Source organism: Schistocerca nitens, chromosome 3, assembly GCF_023898315.1.
Source record: "Schistocerca nitens isolate TAMUIC-IGC-003100 chromosome 3, iqSchNite1.1, whole genome shotgun sequence".
Classification (NCBI taxonomy): domain Eukaryota; kingdom Metazoa; phylum Arthropoda; class Insecta; order Orthoptera; family Acrididae; genus Schistocerca; species Schistocerca nitens.
Genome location: NC_064616.1, coordinates 927,818,344 through 927,839,482, shown reverse-complemented (window position 1 = coordinate 927,839,482; position 21,139 = coordinate 927,818,344). Strand labels below are relative to the sequence as shown.

Here is a 21,139-nt window from a genome sequence, read left to right as displayed (position 1 = left end):
ACATAAAATAATTTGACATAATGAGAAATATGTAGTTTGCTAATTCAAAAAACTTACATGATGTGGAACCAGTTCATCATAACCTCTGTTGCTACCAGATGCACAACACGCCATTGACACAAGAGCAGTACTTGGAAGCAAATCAAACACAGATCTTTTGTCAATGGGACTAGGGTTATCATGTGTTAAATCTAAAAACAAAGCATGTGCTACTGATGGAACAAGTGGTCGAAGTGACGGTTGGTGGAAAGCACCTACAGGTTCTCCACCATATCGGTACACAAGTCGTCCCTCTTCGTGAGAGTCCCAAGCTGACATTGCCTCTGCAAAAAGAAAAAAAAAACTTAGGTTTCTAATATCTGTCTGCAGATTAAAACAGCACAAAAATAAGTAAAATGCTTAATACATTGATGATAGTGCATAACTTACTTAAAATATACAGGTTTAAAATAATAGTTAATATACCACTAGAAAAAAAAATATCACCACCAAAACTCAGTTGTACAAGATAAATGAAAGTTGGTAGGCATATTTCTACAACTTAAAGATGATGTCTATTCAGATTTCTGAGCAGTCACATAAGAGTGACACAAGTAATGCCACTACGAGGGTGCAAACCAGGTTTGCTATAAATACATACTGTACCAGCCATGAGTGTTAGTTACCTTTGAGATTAGACATAGTGACTTGATAGTCAGGAATGCTTTTAAGACAAAGAAGATGCAATTATCAACAGCTCACTGAGTTTTAGCGAGGATGTAGAATACAGCTATGAGAAGCTTGATGTTCTTTCTGCAACATTGGAGAAAGACTTGGCAGGAATGTAGCCACTGTAGTGATGGTCATGGGAAGGTAGATCACAAGAAGACTGGGATCTGGATGGCCATGTGGCACTACCAAGAGGCTAAGACTGGCATGTTTGATGTATGGCTGTGGTGCATTGTACTATGACTGTGGCAGCAATTTGAACAGAAGTTGGTACCACAGTGACACAATGAACTGTTACAACGAGTTACTTCAAGGACAGCTCTGAGCCAGATGCACTGTAGCATGCATTCCACTCAAATCCAAACCACAACCATTTGCAACTTCTGTGGCATCAAGTAAGAGCACATTGGAGGGCTGAGTGGAGGACTGTTGTATTTTCTGATGAAGGCCGGATCTGCCTCTGTACCAGTGATGGCCATGTGTGGGTTACAAGGAGGCCAGGGGAGTGCCTGCAACCAATCCATCTGTGGCCTAGGCACACTGGACCTACACCTCAAGTTATAGTATGGCGTGCAGTTTCATATAACAGCAGGAACACTCGTGTGGTTACCCCATGCACCCTGACTGCAAATTGGTATGTCAGTCTTGTGATTTTTACCTGTTGTGCTGTCATTCACAACAGTATTCCACTGGGAGGGGAGGGGGAGGGGGTGCATGTTTTCCAATACGATAATTCTTGCCTACATACTGTGCATGCTCTACAGGGCACTAACATGTTGCCTTGGTCTGCTCAGTCACCACATCTGCCTCCAATCGATCATGTACAGGACATCATCAGATGACAATTTCATCGTCATCCACAATCAGCATTAACCAGCCCTGTATTGAGAAATCAAGTGCAACAGGCACGGAATTGCATTCTTTAAACTGACACAGGATACAATGAATGTATCTTTGCATGCTTGCAGCCAATACTCCTGTCAGATAAACTGGTTATTAATGTACCAGCATTTCACATTTGCAATGACTTTTCTCATGCTTACCTGTCAACTTGCAGTGCTAATTACTTAAATACGTTACCTAGACAAATGTATTTCCAAAATTACATTACTCTACGTTAATTATTTCTTGGTGCTGAGAGTTTTTTTGTCAGTGTATATTTACAGATAATGATAATTTAAGTTATTTTAACACTATAATAAATTCCTGATAAATATACTTTTACAGAACATAAAGAAAACTGGGTTCAAGTCTCCAAAAAGAAAATCATGAGAATTACAGTAACACCAAACATTTGGAAGATAAGTATATGACACAAAATGGAAGTACAAAGTAATCATAAATAGACTGTGACAAGAAGAGAAGCAGGGGAAGAAAGGACTAGATGAGCTTTTATGTGTTATTACTGTAGATAACACAGTGTAAATGAGATGGAAGAAATTAATACTCTCCTTTTCAGTATGAAATCTGCTGACAAATTAAAACTGTGTAGTGGACTGGGGCAGAAATCTGGTCCTTTGTCTTGAGGACAGGAGTGGTACATATATGTAACCTATCACGATATTTTAGGCAATGTACAGGGCTATTACAAATGATTGAAGCGATTTCATAAATTCACTGTAGCTCCATTCATTGACATATGGTCACGACACACTACAGATATGTAGAAAAACTCATAAAGTTTTGTTCGGCTGAAGCCGCACTTCAGGTTTCTGCCACCAGAGCGCTCGAGAGCGCAGTGACACAAAATGGTGACAGGAGCCGAGAAAGCGTATGTCGTGCTTGAAATGCACTCACATCAGTCAGTCATAACAGTGCAACGACACTTCAGGATGAAGTTCAACAAAGATCCACCAACTGCTAACTCCATTCGGCGATGGTATGCGCAGTTTAAAGCTTCTGGATGCCTCTGTAAGGGGAAATCAACGGGTCTGCCTGCAGTGAGCGAAGAAACGGTTGAACGCGTGCGGGCAAGTTTCACGCGTAGCCCGCGGAAGTCGACGAATAAAGCAAGCAGGGAGCTAAACGTACCACAGCTGATGGTTTGGAAAATCTTACGGAAAAGGCTAAAGCAGAAGCCTTACCGTTTACAATTGCTACAAGCCCTGACACCCAATGACAAAGTCAAACGCTTTGAATTTTCAGCGCGGTTGCAACAGCTCATGGAAGAGGATGCGTTCAGTGCGAAACTTGTTTTCAGTGATGAAGCAACATTTTTTCTTAATGGTGAAGTGAACAGACACAATGTGCGAATCTGGGCGGTAGAGAATCCTCACGCATTCGTGCAGCAAATTTGCAATTCACCAAAAGTTAACGTGTTTTGTGCAATCTCATGGTTTAAAGTTTACAGCCCCTTTTTCTTCTGCGAAAAAAACGTTACAGGACACGTGTATCTGGACATGCTGGAAAATTGGCTTATGCCACAACTGGAGACTGACAGCGCCGACTTCATCTTTCAACAGGATGGTGCTCCACCGCACTTCCATCATGATGTTCGGCATTTCTTAAACAGGAGATTGGAAAACCGATGGATCGGTCGTGGTGGAGATCATGATCAGCAATTCATGTCATGGCCTCAACGCTCTCCCGACTTAACCCCATGCAATTTCTTTCTGTGGTGTTATGTGAAAGATTCAATGTTTAAACCTCCTCTACCAAGAAACGTGCCAGAACTGCGAACTCGCATCAACGATGCTTTCGAACTCATTGATGGGGACAGGCTGCGCCGAGTGTGGGAGGAACTTGATTATCAGCTTGATGTCTACCGAATCACTAAAGGGGCACATATCGAACATTTGTGAATGCCTAAAAAAACTTTTTGAGTTTTTGTATGTGTGTGCAAAGCATTGTGAAAATATCTCAAATAATAAAGTTATTGTAGAGCTGTGAAATCGCTTCAATCATTTGTAATAACCCTGTACATCTGCTGCACAATGAAAGTTTTGACATATTGATCATCTATCTTCCCCTTTTTTGACAAAAAAGAACCAAGCATAGCTCTTGGTACATTTTTAGTAACATAAGTTTACTTATGCTACATCTGAATAAAAGATATCAGTATACAGCTCAAGTCTTATTGTAATACCGTTAATATAATAACAGAAGACAATCTGAGCAGCCATCTTGGGTTGCTTGCAGATGATGCTGTCATTTATTGACTAATAAAGTCATCAGAAGATCAAAACAAATTGCAAAATGATTTAGGAAAGGTACCTGAATGGTGCAAAAATTGGCAGTTGACCCTAAATAACGAAAAGTGTGAGGTCATCTACATGAGTGCTAAAAGGAATTCATTAAACTTTGGTTACATGATAAATCAGTCTAATCTAAAAGCCATAAATTCAACTAAATACCTAGGTATTATAATTACAAACAACTTAAATTGGAAGGAACACATAGAGAATGTTGTGGGGAAGGCTAACCAAAGACTGCATTTTGTTGGCAGGACACTTGGAAAATGTAACAGATCTATTATAGGGAGAAATGACCACAAAATAAGGGAAATCAGAGCTCGTATGGAAAGATATAGGTGTTTGTTCTTTCCGTGCGCTATATGAGATTTCAATAATAGAGAATTGTGAAGGTGGTTCGATGAACGCTCTGCCAGGCACTTAAATATGATTTGCAGAGTATCGATGTAGATGTAAATGTAGGAAAGACCTTGGTGGAATATACTTACTAGAAAGAAGTAAAGGTAGGAACTCATCTTATAACTGAGGTGTTAAATGGTTAGTAGGCACATAAACAAGACTGAAAACATTGCTAAGCCTTTGGACAATGATGTTCTTCAGAGCTACCTAGTACAGAATATATATATACACTCATACATGGCTACCTTTTCCAGGTTGACTACTTAGTACTGGTTCTGCAGCTTGATTTGGGTGAGGGTTTGTATCTCGTGGAGTGCGCGAGGGGACAAAAGAGACAGACAGCAGGATGGAGAGTTGGAGGAAAAGGTGGCTGATAGTTTAGATGAAAGGGACGAAGGGACAGTACTATGACAACAATAAGTTGACAGCAATGGGAGTTGCAAGTGGCACATAACAATATGGAGGAATGGACTACCAGGGGAAGAAAGAACAAAGGAAGATGGAGATTGTGGAGAGAAGGGTGTGAGTGTAGAACAAGTGAAGTGAAGGGCAGACTGTATGGGGACAGGTACAGAAGTGAGCATGGAACTGGGGCTAGCACAAACTGAGACCAGGAGGACTGCAGGATCAAAGGATGTGTTAAAAGAGTAATTTATATGTACACAGTTCAGAGAAACTGTCACTGTGGGAGAGGAGATCCATATGGCACGGGTTGCAAAGGAACCTGTGAGGACAAGTATGGTGTGTTTGGTAGTGTATTCTGCCACTGGGCAATAAACTCTGTTCTGGACTGCTGTTTGAGGGCGGCCATTTATTTGGTGGACTGTTGGTTGGTGGTCATGCCCACATAAATGACTTTGCAAATGTTACAGTAGAGCTGGTACATGACATGGGTGCTTTCAGAGGCGGACCTGCTTCTGATACGATAGGATATGCCTGTGATGAGACTGGTATATGATGAGCTGGACAGGTGAATGGGGCAGCACCTAAGTCCACCACAGGGATATGACCCATGTGGCGAGGGATTGCTAGTAGGTGTAGCATAAGGATCAACCAGTATATTTTGTAGATTGTGTTGTCGGTGATACATCATTCTGGGAAGGCAGAAAGGACTGAGGGTAGGGCATTCCCCATATTTGCACACAACACTGGCAAAGGATGTGGTTTAGTTACTGCAGTCCAGGGTGACATTAGGTGATGAGTGGATACTCCTCTTCAGCTGGTTCAAAGTGGCAGTCAGGGGATTAGGGGGAAATGGGATATAGCATGTGAGATTTGTTTGAGGATTAGGTTTGAAGGAAGGCCTCAGTATGACCTTGAGCATATTGGGCAAGGGATTTTTCATCACCACAAATCACAAATGTAGCCAGTCTATATGGGAGACTTTTTTAGTGTTTAATAGATGACAGCTATCAAAACAGGAGTACTGTTGGGGGTTAGTGGGACTAATATAGGCATAAATTTTTACAAAATCATTAGAAAGGGAGAGGTAAACATCCAGGAAAGTGGCATGAAGGACTGAGGAGGATCAGGTGATTATGATTGAAGAGAAAGTGTTGAGACTGTTCAGAAATGATGATAGTGTGTTTCAGCTCTGGGACTAAAGCATAAAGATATAATCAATGGAACTGAACCGGACATGGGGTAGGATTTTGGGTGGCTGAGAAGGTTTTATCTAGCTGAACCATCTGCAAGTTGGCATAGACAGAGCCATGAAGGTATTCATGGCCATGCTGTGGATATCTTCCCCTCAGAGGAAGTGAAATTATGGATAACAATGTAGTTTGTCAGGTGTGTAGGAAATGATGTTGTGGTTTTGGAGTTGGTAGAACATTGTGAGAATTAGTGATTGACAGCAACAAGGCCTTGGGGAATGGGGTATGTTCCTGTAATGGGATGTGGCATCAACAATGACAAGTAGGAGTCTAGGAGATAATGGAGTGGGGATGGTTGAAAGACAATTAAGGAAATTGTTTGTGTATCTGATATGGGACACTAGGCTGCTAGCAGTGGGTTAGACACATTGTTTCCTTCATTATTTCCTGTGGTATGTATGGAGCAATATCACATAAGAGGCAATTTTTTCTATGTGCAACAAGCACAGGCACACAAATACACATTTCCATGCCACTGAATTATTTTACAGCCCAGAGTGTACATTTCATTTGCATCTACATTTTACAAACCATCATTTTGTTTTCAACAGTTCTCATGCATTTATTATTCTATTTTCTCTAGCTAACACACATTTTAATATTTTATTTCATTTCACTTTTACAGCAGACCACCCAGTTTTATTGCCACTATTTCCCTACAGGGTTTACCCATACTAATCACTCCGTGTTGTCATTTACCAGGTGCCTTCGGCTACGCACCATATGGTGGCTTGCAGAGTATGTATTTAGATGTTGATTTTGCATTGTTCTAAGTTTATGTCTGTGTGCATGGAGGTGGTAGGGGGTTGGAAGTAGGGGAGGGGGAGAAGGCATGCATGCCCCATACTTGTCTTCAGTTCCACTGTATTTATCTACACTTACACCAAATGGTAGATCATTCTTTATCTTGCTAGTAGGTGACACTTTCCATTTCTTCTAGTTTTCAGTCATCAGCCCATTTTCCTCTGTCTATTTCTTTGCACTTCTAATTGGAACATAAGGTTCCCAAAACTTGAGATTCAGTCTTCTCTTAAAAACAACATAACAAATATTACTGTAATTTTATGCAATTTCAACTGCATTTGAAATATTTACCTCTAATGAGTGAACTGATTCCAAGTCTATTGACAAATATATTGTCTTTCTGGTCAGAATTAGTAAACAGCTCAGCAACCACATACAAGTCAGGACGAACTCTTCGAGCTGCATCAAGAAGATACTGAAACACAGAATATACAAATAAAGAAGTATGTAAAACGTCCAGCACTGTCTCAAAATAACATGATGTTTTTAAGTTAATGATTTCTTTCATCTTTGTTTGATACGTACTACAAGACATTACTGAAGAAGTTTTAGTCCTACGTAATTAGTGTTCTTGATATGTCTCATAATAAAATGTTTAAATGTATGTTCAGAAATTTTTATTACATCTGAATAGTATTTCTTATAAAGTATTTTTAACAGCAAGATTATTAAGTTCTTATCATAGAGGGGTTCACAGTGTATTCTCAGGAGTGCACAGGTATGTTCAAATCATAATTCCACCAGTTTTAAAGTAATAATCATTGCAGAGAAAAAATGTTCACAATCATGATGGTGAAAAATATGGTGAGACTAACATTTCAAACTGATGTAAACAATAAAATCTGTTGAACTGGTCATCCAGAGCTGAAGTAGTAGTACTCACAGTTTGTTCCTGTCATAGTGATAGACACAATCAATGGTGTGGCAACTAAGAACAAAGATTATTGATCCACATTCAAGTAAATAACAAATGTAGAAACAGTACAATAAGCAGTAGAACACAATCTGAGGAGGAGTGCGGCTGTGCTGTCTTTCTATAGAGAAGGGCTCCAGTAGATGGTGCTGTGGGTGTAGTGCCATGTGCACTAGCCTTGTGACCCACCATGGGTGGCCTCTGGTGGCCAGCCCACGCAGCTGCCATGGGCAGACTAATTGATGCCACAGCGCATATCCAGGTGTTGCATTCAGGGTTATAGCACACATTCCCTCTTGTGGGAAGGCTGCTACTCTAATGTGGGAGTTGGGGTGACTGATGACATATCCACGGCCTCTGTAGCAGGCACTGCAGGTGACGACAGTGGCAGCAGAAGGAAATCCTGGGTCAGAACTGGCGAGTAGGGGTGGAAGAGGCAAACCTGTGGAAACATGCATGCACAGTGTTGCTCCCCCCCCCTCCCCCACCACCACCACCACCACCACCACCACCACCACCACCACCACCACCCTCCTTCAAAGTACCATAAGGAAGGACTGGCGATAAGAGCACTGCACTGGCAGTGTCATGATATCTGGGTCCTCAATATGATGGAACTGCACTGTTGGTGAGGGAGTTGGCCACTTGGCTGGGGCACCAGGGACACTGATGGTGAAGGATCCAAGGATCAAGGATACTGGTCCAACCAGTAGCAGAAGAGTGGGTGAGAGTGCAGGTTGTGAATGGCTTGATTGGCAAAGGAACTGTGGAAGGTCTGAAACACAAACTGAGGACTGTTATCTGACACAAGTGTATTAGGCAGTCCTTCAGTAGAAATTTTTTTTAAAAGGGCCTGAACTGTAGGACAGGACATAACATATGGAAAATTAGAGAAAGCATTCACAATCAACAACCAGTAAGAATTGAGGAATGGTCTCGCGAAATCAACGTGGTCACATTCCCGTGGTAGCTGCGGCATGGGCATGCACAATGTCCTCATCGAAGCCAGACCAAAACACATTTTGACCAGCCAATGATTTGGTACCAGAGACTCCCCAATGTCACTGATGTAGGAACTGAAGCACGTGTCACTGTAGAGCAGCTGGGATCTTGACCCTGGGTAACAGCCCATCTGTAGCTAAGAGACCATCAGCACCAAACACCAAAAGGGGATGATGGGAGGGGGGGGGGGGGCAAAATAGGTATGTAAAAGATCAGAAGACCTGCCCGGAGGCCTGTCTGGCCAATCATGCTGAATAAGGTCAACAGTGTGGCACAAAACAGGATCGGTAGCAATAGCAACTGTGATCCAGGAACTCATAATAGGAAAACTTTCCACTATACATTGCACCTCAATGTCTAAGTGAAAACAAAGGAGCTCATCCTGATCAAAAGTAGGATCCAGCCCCATTGGAAGCCAGGACAGCATTGGCATTGGCATGCTGCATAGTAGGCCGAAAATGTATTTCATAGTTGTAACAAGACAGAAACAAGGTCCAAAGCTGCAGGCAATGTGCTGCTTTGTTCAGCAACAGAGTTGAAGGATTAAACAATGCAACCAACAGCTCATGGTCTGTAATGAGGTGGAACTTAGATCCGTACAATACATGAAACTTCTTGAGGGCATAGATGATGGTAAGCAGTTCCTTTTCAACTTGGGAGCAGTACTGTAGGGAGGAGTTGAGTGTTTTTGACATTTAAGCTATCAAACAATTGGAACTGTCTTCAAAGTGACTTGCAAGAATGACCCAAAGGCCATACTGAGAGTCATCTGTAGCCAAGCTCAAAGGGGTGGCTACAATGGAAGGCAGCCAAAAAAGGAGCAGAATGCAATTTAGATTTCAACAGCATGAACACGTCGTCAAAGGCCAGCATCCACTGACAAGGAACATCCTTGTGGAGCAATTTGTACAAAGGATGGGACAACGTGGCTGCACATAGAATGGATTTGTCACAATAGGCAACTTTCCCTAAAATGCTTGGAGTTCTTTGACATTGGGAAGGGTGAAGTAGAGCTGTGAAAGATGTGACATGATGATATAAATACTTTACACCATCCCAAGAAACCTCAAACCCCAAATGCACAATGGATGGCCAGAAAAAGTGTGACTTGGCAAGTTGCACTTCAATCCCGCAGTATGTAAGACTGTAAACAAGGAGTGTAAATTGTGTAAATGATCTTCTGTGGATGCACCTGTTACAATGATGTCATCAAGGTAGTTAATGCATGCCTGAACATACATTAGCAATTGTCCCAAAAAACACTGAAAAATCACAGGTGTGCTCGCCACACTGATATTGGTAAACCTGAAGGGTGTGTTGATCATAAGGAGCTTTTTGAACCCTCATCCAATAGAATCCGTAAATACACTTCAGCTAAATCAGTTTTAGAGAAAATCGGTCCCCTGCGAGTTTGGCCAGTAACTTGTGATCAGGGCACAGGGTGTCAATGGTAGATTGAGCATTAACAGAAACTTTAAAGTGGCTGCAGAGGCAAAGCTGCCCATTTCATTTTTTAACAGTAATGAGAGGAGTAAACCACTCACTTGAAGTAATAGCCTGTATAACACCCAATTATATTAGCCTGTCCAATTCTGATTTCACCTGATCACACAAGGCCACTGGAACAGGATGCACACAGAAAAAGTGCAGCTGGGCCATAGGTTTCAGGATAATATGGGCTGTAAAGTTAATGGAAAAACCTAACTCATCCAAAAAAGACAAGAACTCAACACAGAGAATTTAATTGTGCCAATGGACCTGGTCAGAAATGAGGTGAACTGCATCCACAATGGAAAATCCAAAGGTTTGAAAGCATCTAGACCAAACACAGTGTTGGTGATGGCATCATCCACTACCTGTAAAGTCAAGGAATGAACCACAGGTTTATCCACACTGGGAGCCACAAACTGCCACAAAATTGGAATATGCTACTTGCTGTAACTCGACAAATGTCAAGTAACCAGAGACAATGCCAGAGATCCCAGGTCGACATCAGTTTATGAGTTCAGCAATGTCACAGCTGCATCTGTGTCCATTTGTGGTGAGAGCACTTTGTCCACCATTCACAAGTCAATAAACAGTTCTTTATCATTCATAAGCACTGGAGACACACAATTAACATCCATGACCACATCTGCAGGAGAGGGCTGGGAATGACACACTGATGCTATATGTCCTTTTCTCTTACAGTTGTTGCAAGTTGCCCAATACTTAGAGCATGCAGCCTTGTCATATTGCATGAAACAGTATGAGTAAAAAGTGAGTGCTGAGCCCTACCGCTGCTGTGGTTGTTACTTGGCACATTGCTGTCCAGTATGGCACAGAGGCCACATTTGTGGAGCTGCTATTTTGTCCTCCCCTCAAGAACTAAGTCATGCCTAATAACTGGGAACAGGAGCCACTGCAGAAATTTCATACCAAGCTTCAATTTGATCACCAGCAGCATGAGATACCTCAAAAGACTGAGCAATATTTAAAACTTCAGGCAAAGATGTACTGTCACATTTTAGTGCTCATTGATACACCTCCTCATCAGATGCCAACCAAATGATGGCATCATGGACCATGTAATTAATGTAAAACTGACATTTGTGACTGAGGCCATGAAGTTTGGCTGCCCATGCCCAGTAGGACAGGTGAGGCTGTTTAAACCAACAAAGAACTAAACATGTGTTGCAGTGCTATGTGCATTTACAGTGATAATTGGTCAACAACAGTCACATTTTGTTGAATGAAAGTAATGTTGGCTCCTGAAGTGGGGCTGACTGGCACAACTGGTAAACCTGGGGAAAATCAAGAAAGGAACAAAACCTTATACATTTTTGTATTAGGGACACCAAAAGCAAAGAAGTGTTGCCAAAGCCATTTCTCATAAGCATCCCAGTCTTTGGGCACATCAATGTAAGTGGGAAGAGGTGACAGGTACACAAACAGTGTAAAAGCCTGCAGCTGCTAAGGGAGAGATTTGTAGCACTGCCCCAGAGACAGACTCAATAGGGTGGCCACCAAGAACAAAGTTTATTGATCCACATTCAAGTAAACAACAAACATAGAAACAGTACAAGAAGTAGAACAACACAAACTGAAAAGTAGAACTGGCTGCACTGTCTTTATATAGAGGGGGGCAACACTAGGTTGCATGGCAATAATCATGCTGTATGCACTAGTCTTGTGATCCATCATGGGTGGCCTCAGGTGGCTGGCCTGCGCAGCTGCTGCTGGCAGTCTAGTGCAGGCAACCTAGTGCTGCAGCACATATCCAGGTGTTGCATACAGGGTTATAGCAGTTCCATGCTTATGTATAATAATATGCTGAATGTAAAGGCTTACATAGGAAAAAATATTTATTCATAGTTAGTTAGAAATATTTCACCCCACCCTTGTTATGGTATTACTCGAGCAGTTTTCTTTTTTTATTAACTAGCATTAGAAACATTGGTTCAGCTAAGAAATATTTTTCAGAGAATAACATCAGCAGTGTGGCACAACTTCCAAAAGTGTTTGCTCTAACTGACAACTTTACCACAGGAGCAAAACAAAACTAAGAATGTGTGAGTATCAAATAGGGGGCCACAAAAGTTTCTGCAGGTTGTCCAGTTATTTTTTAAATTTACTTAACAAATTTAACAAAGTAATTAAAAAGCTTTTCATAAATTGTAATATTGACTCATACATTCTATATAAATACTGTGTATAGCGTGATAAACATTAAATCAATAATCTACTTAGTCCCATTGTTATGGCATGTGCTTGTGTTATTCATAAATTAATTTGTGACAAGGACGACCCTTGCTGAATGTAACTCGCTATTGCATTTCATGAGAACCAGAGTAAAATGTACACAAAGGAAGACAGAGTAGGCTAAACAAAATAATCTGTCATGTATGTTTCTGCGACATACAGTATTCCTGTAATGAGAATGTGAAATACTCTCTATTACTCTTGAGTGCTGTGTGTCACTGTGCCTGCTCTATACCTACACCTACATTTTTTACTTTGCAAGTGATTTTACAGTCCATGTTGGAGGATTCGTATTGTACCAGTACCTTTTTCCCAGTTTGCTTGTCAACGACAAGTATTCCTATGCATGAATATGACTTTCTTTAATTTTGTCACGATGATCATTTTGGAATTACTGTGGCATCACCTGAAAACCTGACAACGAACCAGTGCAAATATTCTATGAATCTTCTCATCTTCCATGAGTTCTTCTTTGTAAGAGTAACAGACTGGTGAACATAATCAAGAATATCAGATTCTCATAATAAACTTCCTTTACGGATTGATTACATGTACTTCAAATTCTGCCATGGAATTACAGTCTTTTACCTACCTTCCCAACAACATAAAACATCTGAGATGAACACTCACATATATTCAATAATTGTAACTCAATTCAGTGACTGATGACCAGTAGCAAAGATTCATTATCACTTTTTCTGGTACCGCGCACCACGGAATTTGAATCCGCGCCAAACATCATGGATGTCGAAGACCCATAGAGGTCTCTGCACCATCGCACCATAAGCTGTGGCGGCGCATGCCTCCTGGCCCGCTTTTAGTGTGGGGGCACCACAGTGGAACACGTGGTCCCAGCGGCCAATAGTGGCACTCCCGATAGCGTACTTAAAGGCCAGCCACTCGCTCAGCCAGTCAGTATAATCTCGCTTACATCGGTTTACACCTCACTTTGCACTAGACTGCTTACTTCCTGGTTCGTGTACGAGTTTGTTTCCTTGTGACTCTGTTGTTTGGTCTTGTTGTATTCGCTCCGTCCTACATTGGTTGTGTCCATCCTCTTCTGTTGTGTTGTCGTTTGTGGGCCTCTCCGCGGGTCCCGCCGCGCCTTCTGTCATTGCTACTCCGCGACCGTCCTGGTTGCAGTTACAACACTTTATATGTGCATTATATTACATCTACTTCTGCTGAGGAGATGCTGACAGTTTTTGTGGAGATAATCTGCAAGTTCTCCTGCATTTTCAAATAATGTTCTAACAATGCAACCTTCTAATATACCACAGTATCCTTCACAAATGGCCTCAGGGAACTTATGATACAACAAGTCATTTATATTTATCATGAACAATAATAGTTCTGATTACTTCCTCAACATACATACAGTACTGCCTTCACTTTTGATGATGTTTCCCAACTGAGAAGAGTGTGATAAGTTCTGTTTGTTAAGAAAGCCTCAGTCTAATTGGATACTGGTCTGATTTACTGTGTGTTTATATGTTTTTTTCTATGCAGCAATTCATAGCTGCATTGAAGACTTGCGAAAAATAAAGAATCACATTATTAACCTGGGCACTGATATGTACAGCTTGGTGCATCTCATGAATTAAGGGGGAATATACTCAGTTTTTGAATAATCTAAGTGGACTCTAACAGAAGACCTGTATTTCCTGCCTGCACCAACAGCAGTAGCATCTTGAATGAAAGAAAGGTCACCATCATAACTATTACATCTGATGATTCCTGCCAAATCTGTGTAATCATAATAATATAAGCCACCTAACCATGAATGAACTGTTGGCTTAAAAAGGAGTTCCCATCTATATTCTTCAGACACATTCCTTTTGTTTTGTCAACAATGCAGGTGATTGTCAAATTACACAATTTTATGAGAATCTGAGGAAGCAAATGGGCAAAGAACTTACTGTAGGAAATCCATCATGAAATAATTTGTGGGATTGAAAAGAGGACATTTTACATGCAAATTCCTGCTCACATTATGTTGGAAGTTGTCACAGATATTTATACAGAACTGAAGTTATATTTTCTTCAGTTGTCTTCACGGGCAAATGAAAGAATTGCCTGCGAGAGACACAGTGACAGTCATAATTAGTGTACAAATAAACCACCACAGACAGCATATTATTTGATTTACTTGACTAGTTTATCCCATCAGACACAGACATCCTCAGATATTCATTGCCCTCATGGCAATGCAAAGGTTTAAAGCACCGTTTGGCACCTTTGTCAATACAAAGTGGGATGAGTGGCATTAGATGCAACTCTCACTATTTTGTGTTAATGATGGTGCTGAGTGGTGCTTTAAACCTTGCTCTGGTCTGATGAGCAAAACTAGTCAAATAAATAAACTGTTACACAACCTGTGGCATTTTATCAGAACATTAATTTTTTTTAAGAGTTGAGGAAACTATTGGCTGTTTCATTTTATTGCATTTGTTGTTTTTGACTACAATCATATAGGTTGATTAATTTATGTCAAACTATATCAAACTGCTTGAATTATTTAGACTTTTTCCCTAAAGCCTCTTACTTCTGCAACTGGTATTGGAGTTGAATGACAGTTGTCCAACCGTATTCCATCAAATACACGAGCAGTCTGTTCCACATATTCTTGCATTCGCTGCCACAAGAATGGGCAGTCCTCAGGTCGTTCACCATATCTGAAAATAATTAGGAATTTATTGTGAAGTAAACTAGTATGTGATACACGACATTAAAATATAGAAAATATGACTACATATTACAAATCACCAAATTCGCTATTCAAAATAATCTCATATTTTTCAATAAAATTTTGAATATGGATGGCACTAGCTTTCCAAAATCTGATACTATCTGCAAAGCAGCAGCTGCAAAGCTCAGATATGTGACTTCCAGTTAAAGTTGTTATCAAAACAAACGTTCAAAAATTTAGAATATTCTGTTTCATTTCGTGATTTACTCTCATGAATTACTTCTAATGATGTGGTCAGTTCTTGTGCAATACAGCCCATTTGCAGAGAACTAGTGATTAATTTTCAAGAACATTAATTTCTTTAAATTTTATGTTGTTTTCAGCAAGAGATTCTGAGTGATGCAAATTCTCAAAAAAACCAAGGGCAAAATTTATAAAACAGATGTGAGAAGAGCTATTTTATGGCAGTGATAGCCTGGGCATCAAAAATGACTCACAAGCAGAAGTTTCAAAAACAGAAATGTTCATGTCAAGATAGGTGGAAGCAGTAATATTGAGAGAGAAAGTGCACAATGAATTCATGAGAGGTAGTTATGAAGTCATCTCCAAAACTCTCAGAATCCAGGTTGAGATAATATCACATAATAAAACTACCTGCCTGATGGCCATGACATGAAAAAGTACTTTCCCATGCTTACAAAGAGGAGAAGGAGAGGAAGATCTCAAATCAGCTGAGTGATGAATATACGAACTGATATGAAGGATCTAAGCGTTAGTGAAGATAATGCTGACCAGTGGCATATATGGTGCTGCACCTCTGAGTAACAAGAAAAGGCAAGGACAAAGAATATGTTGTTCTTGGAAAGGATGAAAAACTAGTTAAAAAACTGGGCCTGGCATGAGGTAGTGAATGTCAAGACAAGGGCATGGAATCTCCCCAAAGAAATTAAATTTATGTGACCAGTACTTTTTTAACCATCAACCACAGAGAAAATATAACTAGAAAATGGCAGGAGACAATATCAGAATGGCTTCATAGTTGTTTTAATTCACCTGGGATGTGCTGTGAGAAGTGATCAACTACTGGTAATGATGATAAGTGGATTAAAATTAAAGGAAACCACAAAGGAAAGTAGCTATAAAGATATTTAACTAAATTTACAAAATACATTGTAACTGCATCAGTGGCCATGTGGGAGAGAAAATGTGTGCTGCTTCCAGCATGTGTGCCTTTGACTAGGCTACCACTGACATCATGACACAGCCAAGCACAGTCTTTCTGATGTCTTGAAAGAGTCAGTTGAGGAGTGGAATGGCACTCTTTTGTCTTCTGTGATGACAGCAGGTTCTGTCTGTATGTGAATGATTGCATAGACCTGGTGAGTGCTCTGTTCTGGAGTGCATTTGTCCTTGACACACATCCTGTCCTAAACTTCATGGTGTGGGGGATCATCAGTTACAACTTGTGGTCACATTTGGTGCTTCTGCAGAGAGGAGTAACCAGTGCGCACTGCATTTCACATGTTGTTGTCTCCAAGTTACTTCCATTTCTTTGACAGGAAAGTGATGTACTTTTTCTGTAGGACAATACAAATCCACATATGGCTGCTGCAACGGAATGTGTTCTTCGTGGTGTGCGACAACACCCATGGCCAGTGATTCACCAGATCTCTTGTCAACTAAACACATATTGGACATGAAGTGAGAACTTACTTGCTTTCCAGAGCATGCAAGAACCATTGCCAAATTGCAATTAAAGGTGGAAGATGTTTGTGACAACCTATTGCAGGATGCCATTTGGCAGCTTTATGATCATTTTCATGTGAGAATACACAACTGCATTGTCACCAAATGGGGTACTCTAAGCACTGATGCATCTGTTTGGACACCCTTTACTGTGACGTGTATTTCATTCAGTCTGAATTTGTTATAATATATTCCTACTATGGTGATCTACCTATCACATCACTTGAAAAATAAAGTGTCCTTGTCTTTGAGGATGTTGCATTTTCCATCAGCAGTGTGTTATGTGAAACAGTGTCTTTAAAATAAATTCTTGCGTGACATCAATCCCTTGGTTCAAGGATTATCACAAGACTTCAGTGACTTGTTTAAATAATTATTGTAAAAAGAAGTATCATACACAACTTGGTAGATGTCTGCAGGAGCACCCAATGTGGAGGTGTTTGAGGATGATGTGCATCCAAGTAGATTCTTCAGCCTGTTCAAGGTGTAAAAGTATGCCTACAAGCTGCTATCTACATAGCAAAAGCATGACCTTCCTCAGTACTAGGATTCATGATAGTTGTCATCCAAGTGCTCCAGTTTTTTTCCCCACTAGGGAGTGAGGAGAACACCACATTCACTAACCACTCAATGTACTGTCCATTTTCTGAAGAAGGAACCAATCCTGCCTTTATCCATAGACCAAGAAAGTGTTCCAGTCAGTCAAATTCAATTAAAAAAAGATGCAAGTGGCATAATGTGCAGTACTGGTTTTGTTTATTTCTAGGGGCAGTTCCACAAGCCTGATAAAAGTACAGTAGCACATCAAGAAAGCACAGCTGCACTCTTTGTTGTTGACACTCTAAACACTGATAGTTTTCCTGACAAAGCTGTTCAGACAGCTGGAAAGAAGCATAGTGTACCTTGCCCTTATAGGTTGGAGCAATAGACACATGGTTCTGGTATTTAAAACAGCTCGTTTTATTTTGAACAAACAACCTCAGTTTATGATTAATCCAAACTTATTTTATTTTGACAGGACTCGTGAACTAAAGGTTACCTTGCACTGATCTCCATCACTATGTTTGATACTTTCCTCATTGTATCATTACCTGCCACAAGTCTACTCTCATTAAATCCATTGGGTATCGACATGCAATAACACTTTTTGTTATAGTTCAGGGTGTTCTTTAAATCAATTTTAATTGAATATCCTCCACATCTCTTACAGGTCCTCAGGTTGCTTACTTAACTGGAAGTAGCCATCTCCAGGAGAAGAGCTTCCTTGCACTGGTACTTTATCAATTTTTAAGTTTCCACCATTTTTCTAGACCTTCTGCATACAGAACATTCCCTACTGCCATATTTTTTACAGGAATGGCATAATTAGTTGAAAGCTGTACCCTGTTACTTTCCTTCGCATAATTTTTTTTCACGCAAACTCCAATTCTACAATGTAGTTTTAACAGGCTGGGTTTTCAGAACTAAGATGGTTGGATACCTAAAGATGCACCATGTGGGTTTGTAGAATTGTCATGTTGCAAACAGGGAAATTTTTGTATCAGCAAGCAAACTGTAGGTAATGAAGCCATTTTCATCATTTTATTCAAAACGTATTAGAAGCATACTATCGTATACTCAATTAAAATAATTAGTGTGATGATTTTACCTTAATTTAACACTGTCACCCCAAGCAATGAGTTCTCTTCTCAAATAAACATTATTTTCTGGTGAAGCAAAATTGCGAAGTGGATCATCATTCATAACCCATCCATTATGGGCCATAATATAGCACGCATCAGCTGAGTACATAATATCCTCAAATTCTTTTAAGCTATTAGCTGCTCCATAATCAGTAAAATACCTAACAAAAAGAGAAAAGCATCCATTGAGTTTTGTCAGTTATAACAATATAATATAATTATCTACCATGCAAACATATATGAACTAGATAATGTTACAAATGTTCAAGCTTAAATGAAATTAGGATGTCAAACTTAAGGACAGGGTACTTATAATTGGTGGAAAAATTAAAACAAAAATGACTTTATTAAATTGTATAGTCTTTCCTGATTACATTAATATATACATCATAGGGTTTCAAAGGAAAAATGACTTATATATACCAAATTTTAAAGTTACAGTCATGTATACCACCACACCCCTTTGTTTCTGTTACAGAAACCAGTATTATTTTGAAAAGAACTGTGAACTTTCTGTTTCCAGCAATTATACATATGATACACTGTATATGTTGGTAATAGTGCAGGTTTTTAGTGTCTGTAAATGATTATCTTTCCTAGTATTTACTTTTGTTTCACTGAAGCTGTTTGTTCACGTGCCACAGTGCTACATATATTTGTGGAAGTACATATCTTTCAGTGTGCAATAAATACGAACCATGCCACGCATCAAGAAATTCAATAAAAGTCAATTCCATGGTAACCAGTTCACAAACAATGCAAGCCACATTGCTGAAAGTAACCTATGTATCAGTTTTTCAGGGAAGAAACTCCCACATGGCACGCCTCCAGGTGATTCAAATTTTTGTGTTAACAATGGCGCTGTTTGTAGTGGATTTGCTGTTGTTGATGTGGGCATCTTATCTTCTATGATAAAGGAAGTAGTGAAATGTAAACAATGTTATGGTGTAGGTTGTCTGGAAATAACTGAACAACAAAGTAGCAGGAAGCATTTAGCGTCAAAATTAAATGTTCTTTGTAGATCCTGCAATAAATCTACCTTGAAAATGACTTCAAACATTGTGCATAATTCATATGATGTGAATTTGAAGTTAGTGCATGCAATCTGTGTAATAGGAAAAGGAAAAAAAACTGTTCAAATGTTTTGTGGTTTGATAGCTCTTCTTCCTCCTCCTCCCAGTAGGTTCAGCAAGTACATAAAAATACTTTCAGGTGCCTTGACGGTTGTGTCTAAAATATCTATGAAATGTGCAGTAGAAGAAACTGTAAATATTAGTGGAACCAGGGACACTGGGACATGGCAATATTGAGGACATCGTTCCTTGAATGGTGTTGTAAGTGCTACGTCTCTGGAGAATGGAAAAGTTGTTGACATTGAGTGCTTATCTAAGTACTTCCACACCTGCCGTGGTAACACTGAAGGACATATTGAACATCAGTGTTCTAAGAATTATGATGGTTACAGTGGAGGTATGGAGTGTGATGGAGCTCTAAAAATATTTCAGAGGTCGGTGCCCATTTATAACGTTAGATATACAAAGTACCTAGGCAATGGGGACTCTAAAGCTTTCAATAAAATTAATGAGTTCAATGTTAATGGTGACACCTTGGTAACAAAACTGGAGTGTTGTGGACATGTGCAAAAGAGTATGGGTGCTAGATTGAGGAAGCTATGAAGAGAAATGAAAGGAAAGTTGCTATCTGACAATCTCTGTCTGGCCGAGGCTGACAGAAACTGAAATACACCTCATTCAGACTTATTATGGACTGGCCATTAGATGAACTGAACCTCTGAATGATGTTACAGCAATGAGAAAAGCTGTATGGGCCACCTACTTTCATAAGTTGTTCACAGATGACCACCCTGTTTGCGGACTTTGCCCTAAAGGAGCAGATTCTTGGTGTGGTTACCAAAAAGCAAAAGAAAGTGGTCAAATGTAGCATCATACGCATTCTCTACCTGAGCCTGTTATGAAGGAAATAAAACCAAATTTTAGAGACCTAAGTGACCCTGTTTAGCTTAGTAAATGTGTTCATGGGAGCACTCAGAATACAAATGAAAGTTTTGAACATTGCATGTGGGAAAGATTACCCAAGAAATTTTTGTGGGTGCATGAAGCTGAAAGATTCACTCTTCAAGTAACCAAAGAAGCAAGAAGAGCTAAAAGGAATGCCAAGAGGAAGCTTGAAGATGAAGAAATGCTGCAGGATGAAGACTATACTTCAGGAATGTTCTGAGGCACAGCTTAATTCGACTCATATCTTCATTTGCAATTCCCTACAAGTTGTATTTTTCAGAATTCAGGTACAAATATTTCCTAAAGTTTATAAAACATTGCTCTAATTTTTTCTGTAACTTGCAATAGTTCATACTTATGTAGTAGACCTAAGCTTTACTGCAGATCAACTAAATTATAGAAAAACAACATTTTTATTAGGAAAAAACTTGTAAAAATTAAAATTTAAGATGTGATACTTTTTATCCTTGTAATATACACAATTGGTGGAATTAAATAGGACTAGTACCTCAGCCATCATGTCAAGCATATCTGGCAAAAGTTTGGCCTCCTTCAAAAGTATAACATTGGATTAAATGGTACCTCAATTTG

General features: G+C 39.8%; 1 protein-coding gene across 5 annotated transcripts in view; it reads right to left on the bottom strand.

The window, feature by feature from the left end:
* LOC126248999 (glycogen debranching enzyme) overlaps positions 1-21,139 on the bottom strand; it is a 220,039-nt gene that overhangs the window by 76,798 nt on the left and 122,102 nt on the right. For all 5 annotated transcript variants that reach the window (XM_049950579.1, XM_049950582.1, XM_049950583.1 and 2 more), the window contains exons 9-12: positions 18,497-18,691; positions 14,959-15,088; positions 7,049-7,172; positions 58-323 (exon numbers count right to left, since the gene is read on the bottom strand). In XM_049950579.1, the coding sequence (XP_049806536.1) occupies positions 58-323; positions 7,049-7,172; positions 14,959-15,088; positions 18,497-18,691 (715 nt within the window). The remainder of the gene's footprint in view (positions 1-57; positions 324-7,048; positions 7,173-14,958; positions 15,089-18,496; positions 18,692-21,139) is intronic.